This window comes from Pecten maximus, chromosome 12 (genome assembly GCF_902652985.1).
Source record: "Pecten maximus chromosome 12, xPecMax1.1, whole genome shotgun sequence".
Classification (NCBI taxonomy): Eukaryota; Metazoa; Mollusca; class Bivalvia; order Pectinida; family Pectinidae; genus Pecten; species Pecten maximus.
In genome coordinates, this window is record NC_047026.1 from 23,499,841 (window position 1) to 23,510,550 (window position 10,710).

Genomic DNA, 10,710 nt, shown 5'->3' on the forward strand with positions numbered 1-10,710 from the left:
ATTTAAGGACCATGGGAAATCTACATATACCATTTGAGAAAGTTCCATACAGTACTCTATGAGTAATAGTGTTAACAAGAATTATTTACAGATAAATGGACAAAGCCAAAGGCAATTTGAATGAAGTCACTAGAGATTTGGCAAACATTTTCTATAAAAAGTAACTAAAGCCTTCACCTGAGCACTCACCTTCACCTGAAATACGAACTTGACCATTATATGAACTTATATCAAAATCTGTTTTAAAATGAAGTCACTTGAGTGCTAATAAACAGGTAAACATTTGTACAAATGGAAAGCCATATCCTCTCCCGACTTCTTAATGCACACCAGACATTTATCTGTCAGAATGTCCAAGTCTGGTGTCAGAACCAGTGGAAACTTGGGCTATCTATCTCTGTACCTGACAGCCAAATATCAGAAGCCTAAGTCAGTTTTCAAGACAAAGTTTAAAGAAAAGCTGATGTATAGACCATCAGGACAAGAGACAGTGTATTGTACCACAGTGTGTGGCCCATAACCCTGGGTATTCTGACAGAGACTTCTTCTCAAAAGTCCTGTCTACATTTGTACTAACACCTAGATTTAGCTTTCTTTCTTTATCATCCGTCTTTGCTTCCCTGTAATGGAAGTGCTGTGTGCTAAAATTGCTTCCCTGTATTGGAAGTGATGTGTGCTAAAATTGCTTCCCTGTATTGGAAGTACTGTGTGCTAAAATTGCTTCCCTGTATTGGAAGTGCGGTGTACTAAAATTGCAACCCTGTATTGGAAGTACAGTGTACTAAATTTGCTTCCCTGTATTGGAAGTGCTGTGTATATGCTAAAATTGCTTCCCTGTATTGAAAGTGTAGTGTGCTAAATATTTCTTCCCTGTATTGGAAGTGCTGTGCGCTAAAATTGCTACCCTGTATTGGAAGTACTGTGTGCTAAAATTGCTTCCCTGTATTGGAAGTGCTGTGTGCTAAAATTGCTTCCCTGTATTGGAAGTGCTGTGTGCTAAAATTGCTTCCCTGTATTGGAAGTGCTGTGTGCTAAATTCAAACCAATACAAAACAAATCAGGGGTACAGACTTTATTCTGAGCACACCTGTATAATACACAACAATTGTAATTAACTATTAACACCTGGTAACTAATTCAATCCTTTTTTGAAAAAAGCATACATTATTCACCAAAATAATTCTCTAAAAACTTTTTTGTCTCGTTATCATTCTCTGCCGAATCTAAATTCAGCAATTTCAGGATTACATTTCCTTGCTTCATGCCCACCTAACCATGATAAAGGAAATTGTTCATTCTTATCTTTACTGAAGGCAGTGTCAAAACATCACCACTGAATGATCACCTCATTGACTCTTAATATCTTATTTAAACTTTAATTGTCCCTGGCATCACATCAACTGTCTTCCATTCTTCTCCACACAACCTCGTAAAGTCTACGTCTAGCCTCATTCAAACCATGTGGGGAGACTTCATAGGAATCCTCAGCCTCGGACACTGAATGTACCAACACTCCAACATCTCCAGATTTTAATTCTTTTTCATAAATCTTAATTTTGTCTTTGGCTTGGAGAAAAAACCCTGCTGTTTCATCTTTATATTTCAATGTTTCCTGCAAACCGCTAGACAAGTACTTGCAGTTAACAGCCAACCATGACACTAATATTGCTGTTAGATTGACCTTTGGATGTGATTTACTGGTGCCTGGCACAAGTAAAGGAATAACAGAGCTTTGCAGGAGAACGTCATATTCTGAATCATAGAAGTAAATAACCAAACTTGTTCCTTCTATGCCGAAACATGGAAACAGAAAATGCTTACTCAGTGGCTGATTCTGTTTCTGAAGAAATGAAAAAACTACAGTCTGAGCAATTATTTGCTGATTTCTTTCCAGACCTGTTGATACTTCCGCTGATGTTTTCCCTCCTAGACTCTCAGTGTTGTCGCATTCCACAGCGCTAACACCTATATCTTGGTTGACAATGATATCTAATCGTCCATGCCACACCTCCTCATTTCCTGTAAATAAGTTTAGTTTTTAATTCTTATTTCATATACATATACATATAATTTCAAGTTCTTAATTTCAAGTTCTTAACGCTAAACAATGACAAGAGGCCTAAAGGGCATGTATAAGATATCATTCACTTGGATATTTGAGCAGTTTGGTTTGGTTTGGTTTATTTTGTTTAACGCCCTATTAACAGCTAAGGTCATTTAAGGACGGCCTCCCGTGCGTGCGGTATGCATGTTTGTGGTGAGTGCAGTCATGCCAAGCAATGTTAGTTACAAGCAATATACAGGAGCCAAAGAACATTTCTTCATTTTGTGCTCCATCTCACTTTGGCTCTAAGAATGCTTTACAACACATATTCCATATCAATTACACTGCATGTGCTTCCATATCAACCAAGTACATAAACTTGAACTGACTTGACAGCTATATAAACTCCCTTCAGCACAATAATATGATATAATAAACCATTAATTATACATAACATGTTTATAGTAATAAAGATGTAATTATTGTTTATCATTACCTATACTTGTATCTCCATATGTGCCAGATAAATCACAATCCAAGGAACAGGGACATTTCTTGAGTTTATTCCCAGTACAATACTTGTCAATGACATACTTTGTAGATGTTGCTAATTTTCCAAACAAATGATTTGCTAGCACAATGGTAAGCTCTGTCTCTCCAAGGTGTTCCAAACTCAGTAGAGCAGCTTGCGTTTCTGAAATATTCATGTTTGAATGAAATCAGGCCAGGGTCCTGATCAGTTTCAGTTTCCTATTACTTTGACAGCTGTCCATTAAAATACCACAAATTTGAAAACCATAGTAATAAATTTTTCATAGGTTAAATAGGTGCACATAATTGCGAAATAATGAAAAATATGGACAGATATTATAATTAAGTGCAAACATTAACTGCAATAAACAATTGAATACAAACTTTGGATTGTTTTTGGTTTGTTTTTGTTTAACGTCCTGTTAACAGCCAGGGTCATTTAAGGACGTGCCAGGTTTTGGAGGTGGAGGAAAGCCGGAGTACCCGGGAGAAAAACAACCGGCCTACGGTCAGAACCTGGCAAGTGCCCCACGTAGGTTTCGAACTCGCAACCCAGAGGTGGAGGGCTAGTGTTAAAGTGTCGGGACGCCTTAACCACTCGGCCACCGAGGCCCCTAATACAAACATCCATTGTACACATATATTGTGGCCTAGATATTTGGACTGTTAGGCAGCTACTAAGCTCTTTTTCAAGTTGGTTACAGTTGTTATGTAACTTACATTTCAATATTGATTTACACGAATTACAATTAAATACAAATAGGTATGGTAATTGATCTTAAGGGGAATCATTCATTCTGTCATTACTTGCATTGGAGGCATTTGTATTATATTTTCTAGAAGATAATAAGCTACATTGTATATATTTTTATGTGTTTTTGTTTTTTGGAAATCTGGAGATTTTAGGGCTGTGTTATTTGGAAGGTAGATTTATTCTGATTTTGATTAAGGAGACTTCAGCAGGACTTGGTGATTATGGATTTTTGGCCAAAGGGCAACTCAAGTGAGACAGTTTAATGTACAGCAGGAAGGGACAAACAAAGCTAGTGCAGCAGAAGTTGATTAGAATATGACTGATATGTACAGTATTATTGTATGTATTTCAGGCTAGTTTGCTTAATTGGTTAGAGCATTTAATGTAGACATGTGAGTTTGGAGGTCCCAGGTTCGAGTTCCTGTCTGGTCGCTTTTTTTGTATCTTATTACGTTTGGCAATTGCATTTGACACCCACCCAGTCACCTATGCATTTTAGTGGATGGTCTCATGTGTCAACTAAAACTAAGATTACTCATTGTATTATATAATCTAGCCTTGCTTGTAACAAGCATTTTCATTGGCTTAATTTTTTTTTGTTATCAGCCCATAATGCAAAAAGAAATGTCAATTTGGACTGGTTAATACAGCGACGTAATAATTTGTAAGAGAAGAGCTTATCAATATAAGTGTATTTCACAGGGATTGTGTACGATGTACAATATATTAAGTTATAAAGATTAACTTGAAAATACTTTTTCTTATGGAGCTATAACACAAAAAAAACAAAGTTTACTCTTAATCATCAACTGCTTCCCAGTTTATTTAAGAGTACACTCCAATTTTTGTGTGCATGTGTTTGTTGGCCTGATATGTGTTGGGTGCTTATATAATGTAGTTGTGTGATTTTGGCATCATATCATACGTGAGTTAGGTAATTGTTCTTTTGTACGTTTTGTATGCGATGTTCGTGAGTATCCAAAGATTGAATTTGTGTGATGTACACCATGTATGCAAGTATGATATAAATTTGACCACTGGACATACAGTACGGGACATCACATTGCATTTTACTTTTGCTTTTGTAATGGGAAAGAGAGTAGTGTGCCTCCACCAGGGATCGAACCAGCGACCGTCGGCTTACAGGCTTGCCGCTCTACCGACTGAGCTAAAGGGAAATCCCCCCTAGCGCGAAGCTAGACGGCGACCATATCACTATATTTACCATTGTATGGCACTGCCACTATATAACCCTACCAATTCAGTTGCGTGTTCACCAGCCTATGAACCGCCAACAGGAAGTGATCTCTGCTACTGGTAAGCGCGGGAAATTTGAATTTGAAAATTTCAAAACAAAAATCGCATGACAAATAAAAAATCGCAGATGGTAAATATAAGAATTGAACGGCTTTCAGTTGGCATTCATAGTCAATATGAATGCCAACTGGACAGAGGCAAATTGCATGAAGCGCACTAGCGCACTAGCGCTTCATGCAATTTGCCTCTGTCCAGTTGGCATTCATATTGACTATGAATGCCAACTGAAAGCCGTTCAATGCTTAAATGTACAATTAAAATCTGCCACACTACTCCCCACCTTTCAAATGTGTTCGCCCCTGAACACACAACCCAGGTCTATCTCAAACGAAGCATCTCAATCTCCTATAGCTTACACTTGGAGTGGTCGCAGCACCAAATGTAACAGGAAAGAGAGTAGTGTGCCTCCACCGGGGATCAAACCAGCCGCTCTACCGACTGAGCTAAAGCTAGGGAAATTCCCCCTAGCACGAAGCTAGAAGGCGACCATATCACTATATGTACAATATCAAAACCTACCACACTTTTCTTTAAGTTTTGCCGCAGTTTGGTAGTTCTACTTTAATTGACCCTCTATAAGAGAACTGTAATGTATTTTACACTTATCATTTCACTCACATCTTGGGCATCACGTACTTTTTATTTATCTATCATCATTAAACTGTACATTAAGATGTGATCAGTAATTTTATTGATGACTGTTACTTATTAGTAACAAATGTTCCGTCATGATTTTCCTTGTTTCGTTGATTATACTTACCGATGTCAACAATGTAGTCCAATAATTTAGCAAGAACATGTCTTTCTGATTTGCTACCTGGAACAGTTCCTTGTTCTAAGAATTTTGAAATCATAATCAAACCATCCACGAATATCGCCCCAAAGAAAAGTTTATTTTTCATAGGTGTTACACTGCAGTATGCATCAGAAAATGCGATTCCACCATTGTCATCCGATGCATTGCAATTGTTAAATTTCAGTGATTCCAAAGCAGGGCCATGAGTGTCGCATAAGTCGTGAAGTTTTATTGCAAGTTGCCTTTTAATGTTTCCCGGAAAGTCTGTAAATATTGAGTCAGTGTCATCCATACGACGTCTTTTGATCGGGATATCTGATGCGGTACCCGCCATCTCGTCTCCTTCTCTTGTTGAACAACAACATTTATTGCCGAAGCTCATTGGTCAGTTGAATTGAAATCGAAAGTAGCCTGTTTTTTTCCGATACTTGTATCGTTTATGCTTATTGGTCGGTTAAAAATAGAAATCGAAAGTAGTCTGAAGAGACTAATGTAGCAGTGTACAGTGCCATGGGAATTTTTATAAATGCAGATATTTATATGTTTAATTCAGATATATGTTTTTAAATACTAACGTTACTCTATGTAGCCCTTGGGCGCTCGGGACATGCATGTGTCAACTACATGTATGTCCCGTGCGTGCAAGGACTCTTCTCAAACGTCATCGTATGAGAGAGGTTCGATTGGATGAGAGTGTTGCACGGACTTTTCGTCCTATTCCCTGCACATATCATTCCTGTTCCCCGCTCCCTGTTCATTCTCCATCATGCCATTGGACAGATCGGACAACATTGTAGCTAGCCCTGGTAAGTCTGTCTTCATGTATATTTTATATAAATGTAAATTTCTATTGCATAATTGTAACCGTGGTCGCGTTGTGTACTATTGTCGCTTAAATATATTGTAATTGTTCCGGTCAATGTACTACGTCCATGTTATATGTTTTGTAGGTCTTTATGCATAATAAAGAACCAATATACTGAACCTGGTGTTTCCTTGAATTCCTCACCAACGGTTACAAATGGCGCCCAACGTTTGAAGACCAGGGCAAACAAGCTAAAAGGCTAGACTCTAACGGAGCTGGCGGTACGAGTCCGGTCCAGGAGAAACCAGAAATCCTGACAATAGGATGTTCCACTTCCGTTCCACGTTAGAAGGTCAAGGCCGTGGTTGTGTACTTCCGGTGGAGCAGAATAACCACAGAATCAACCCTGTGGGAATCCGAAAATAGGAGACTGTCGTTTCACGTAGCTCTAGGGAGACGATTGACTTAGAAGAGCCGTGTTAATGATGTATGTGTTTGTGTGTTATATGCAGCTGTCTCAATCTACGGACGTTCCAGAGAAACATTCCGAATCATAAACTGACTGTTCTAATATAGTGAAATATGTGCGGTTAGGTTTTGCGGTTTAGCTATGTTTTTGGACACTGTTCGTTGTTTTTTCATTTGATTTATTTCGTATTATTATTGCAGCTCACCAACGGTTATCTTTGATTCAAATACAGACATTAGATAGAGATATCTCTAATTCAAATACGGTAAAACCCCAAACGGCTTGCTAAACTGTTTATAGCCTATATAGCTTCTACTTATTTTGATGAAAACACAAAGTTTTTATTTATTTATTTATTCTATTTGTTCATTTATTTATTTTTTTGCCTGTTTTATACCTTAGTACCTTCGGTTTGGTTTAAATTTCATGTCATGCAGATTTATTCTGACTAGAAAACAGGAAAAAATAAATTGATACTGCGTTTTGAACTTTAATTATCTAACAAAAGTGTATAAGATATTTATTGATATCATTTATAGCAAAGAAATCCCATTTCTCTACCAGGCCTGCCTGTCAATATCAAGATACACATACATGTAGTGAATATAGTGATGATTGAGTGAGGTTGATTCAGCTGATCCTGATGGGCTGAGTGGTGCTATCACAACCACAATATATATGATGTAAGTTTGTGTACATGTAGCACTGACAGTAGATGTGGATATTGGGGGTTAAAAAATAACTACAATGGTATCTTAAAAAGTTGAACTAGAAAATGTCTGTAAGACATAAACGCCTCGGCTGCCATGTGACCTTTGCACACAAAGTTCGGCCAAAATCCATGAAAGAATGAAGGTGCTAAGTGTTTTTTAAAATTGTATTAGTTGATGATTTTCTATATAGAGCAAGTGTGACCTTGGCCTTGACCTTGGAACACTGAAACATAACAATGTCTGAAGTATACTCATACTTGACCTATGTTTAAAGTTTGATGAAACTCTTTGAAAGAATGATGTTACTAGGTGTTAAAACTGAAACAGTTGCTGGTTTTCTATATTTAGTAACAGTAAACCTTGGCCTTGATCTTGGAATCCTGAAATACCAAAATGTCAACAGTATACTCATACTTGACCATTGTATAAAGTTTGGTGAAAATTTGTCAAATAATGAAGTTGTGATTGATGTGTTAAAATTAAATCGGAACAGGATGGTGTCTATGAAGTGACTATGACCTTGGAACCCTGAAGCACAAAAATTAATGTATTTTGTGTATAAGCTGTGTTTTGTGTATGAAGTTCCATCAAAAACTATTAAGAAATGATGATGTGACACAACGCAATGACAGGATGGACAAGGGCAACGCTATAGACCACCTCCCCCCCCCCCCCCATTTTATGGCGGGAAAATAAAAATATAGATTAGAAAATTCATGTTATCTGAAATATGATAGGCAGATACACAATATATGTATTATGTGTTGCTATTTTCGTGTCACCAACAACCTACCTAGTCAAAGCTGAATTTACGTGTAGAAGTTACAAGATAACCTTGTTCTCACAATTCCCCCATCTGTATCACATACACCATTAATATTTCTAATTCTCCATAACACAGAATGACTACCGCTACTACAAGTACACTGGGATGATAGGTTTTATTATGATCAAACAGTAATCAATGTTTCTTCTCACCCTTTGTTTCATCATCTCAATCTCCTCTTGTAGGTTTTTAGCCCACCATCATCAGATGGTGGGCTATTCAAATCGCAGAAAGTACTGAAGGTATCTTTATCAAATTTCATATGTAGGTTCCCCTTGGTGCCTAGTTATGCATATTGCATTTTGAGACCAATCGAAGAACAATATGGCCGACAGACAGCCATCTTGGATTTTGACAATTGAAGTTTGTTATCGCTATTTCTCAGAAAGGACTGAAGGGATCTTTATCAAATTTCATATGTAGGTTCCCCTTGGTGCCTAGTTATGCATATTTCATTTTGAGACCAATCAAAAAACAACATGGCCGACAGGCAGCCATCTTGGATTTCGACAATTGAAGTTTGTTATCGCTATTTATCAGAAATTGCTGAAAGGATCTTTCTGAAATTTCATTTGTAGGTTGCCATCTGTGCCTAGTTATCCATATTGGATTTTGAGACCAGTCAGAAAACAACCTAGCCGACAGGCAGCCATCTTGTATTTTGACAATTGAAGTTTGTTATCGCTATTTTACAGAAGGTTCTGAAGGGACCTTTTTAAAATTTCATATGTAGGTTCCCCTTGATCCCTGGTATTGCATTTTGGGACCAATCCGAAAACAACATGGCCAACAGACAGCCATTATCGCTAAATCTTAAAGTAAGACTTAGAGGAAGGGAAAAGTAGAGAAAAGATCAATCTGACATGGAACCTATAAAGATCATTCAATGGTGGGCGCCAAGATCCCTCTGGGATCTCTTGTTATTATTAACACTGAATACTTTAAGATTTTCACCATTTAATGTTAGCTTGTGGCCTTTCCCTACACTCAGTTTTTACCTCCAATCTATGCAATATGCAATAATGCTAGCCTACATATAACATAACCAAGTACTGTTTCTCTCAACCCTATGGATCTTCAGATAATATTGTTATTATTTAACTTATCTATCCTTGTGACCTTGAAAGTTGTTAAAAATCACTTACATGAGGAAAATTAAACACTCTATCCCATCCATGCTGGCCAAACATCATTGCATGCTGTTTTCTAGATTCTTATCCATTAACCGAGTATTGTCAAAGTTATTATTTAGCTAGCACCATTGAATGTTATGCAATATAATCCTATGATAGACTGATCTTGCAGATCCCAGAGGGGTCTTGGCTGCCTCCATTGAATAATCTTTATTGACCGATCTTTTCCCTACTTTCCCCTTTTCCTTTAATCAATTAATAACATAGGGAACCTACATATGAATTCTAAGAAAGATCTAAGTAGAGCTTTCTGATTTACTGATTTTTTACTGTTGAATTGTTTAAAGAAATGGAATCTAAGAATCTAATCCAGTGTATTATTTGTATTTGGAGCAGGTGATCAGGTCAATAAGGACTGGAGAATGTAGCTACCTTGCTGCCTGGGTATGTACAAATGTACAATAGTTTTTTGCTGATGAAGCATTTTATTGAAGACTGTACAATTGCATTATTTGCAATCAATGACTGGGTAAATCAAAATGTCAGCATAGCATGGTTTGTGTGGGGAATGTGCTCAGACCAGGCTTAGGAAAGTAACAAGTTGTTTAAGTAGACTAAAGAATTATTTGTGGTTCTGTAATTACAAGTGGTATGCCTATATATGTTCAGTTGCTCGATTTTCAGTTGGGAGTAAAATGAGGTGTTTCTGGCGTGTGTCCAATAGGAAGCCTCTCAAGTGAGCAGTGTGGTATGGTATGTAGGAGAAAGTGTATGGAAGTTTCTGTAATGTTAGCAGTGGTAAGACTCTAGATCACCTATGTATAAAAAGGTGTAGCCATTGATATTGCTGTGATGTATGCCAATTTAGAGACTGTTTGGCTATATGGTATCAGGTAGATATTCTATGGAAATGTATGTTATGTTAGCATTGGTTGTAAATAAAAAGGTGTAGTTATTGATATTTTTGTGATGTATGCCAATTTAGAGACTGTTTGGCTATATATTCTATTAAAAGGCTCTTAAATATATAATGACAAGAGATCCCAGAGTGATCAACCATTTAAATCTTTTTATCAGAAATATAAATTGAATTTGGCAAAACTAGGGACCAAGGGGAACCTCCAAATGAGGAACATCCCTACAGTACTTTTAAAGAAATGGCAATAACAATCTGCAATTCTCAAAATCAAAGATGCATGGCTGTCTGTCTGCCATTTTGTTTTTCTGATTACAAATCTAAATTCTATTAGCACAATTAGGGACCAAGGGGAACCTACAAAAGAGGTTTGAGGAATATCCCTACAGTACTATTCAAGAAATAA

The 10,710-nt window shown here is 37.2% G+C and overlaps 1 protein-coding gene across 2 annotated transcripts; it reads right to left on the minus strand.

The window, feature by feature from the left end:
* Window positions 1-1,057: 1,057 nt before the first annotated feature.
* On the minus strand, window positions 1,058-5,807 carry LOC117339548. Of its 2 annotated transcripts, XM_033901226.1 has the most exons (3): window positions 5,407-5,805; window positions 2,541-2,738; window positions 1,058-2,019 (listed from the first exon to the last, which is right to left on the minus strand). In XM_033901226.1, the coding sequence occupies exons 1-3, from the start codon at window positions 5,774-5,776 to the stop codon at window positions 1,397-1,399; spliced, it is 1,191 nt and encodes a 396-aa protein (XP_033757117.1). In that variant the 5' UTR covers window positions 5,777-5,805; the 3' UTR covers window positions 1,058-1,396. The 2 variants fall into 2 exon arrangements, with proteins under 2 accessions (XP_033757117.1, XP_033757118.1); XM_033901227.1 differs by lacking the exon at window positions 2,541-2,738 and having other exon boundaries at window positions 5,407-5,807.
* Between the last annotated feature and the right edge of the window lie 4,903 nt (window positions 5,808-10,710).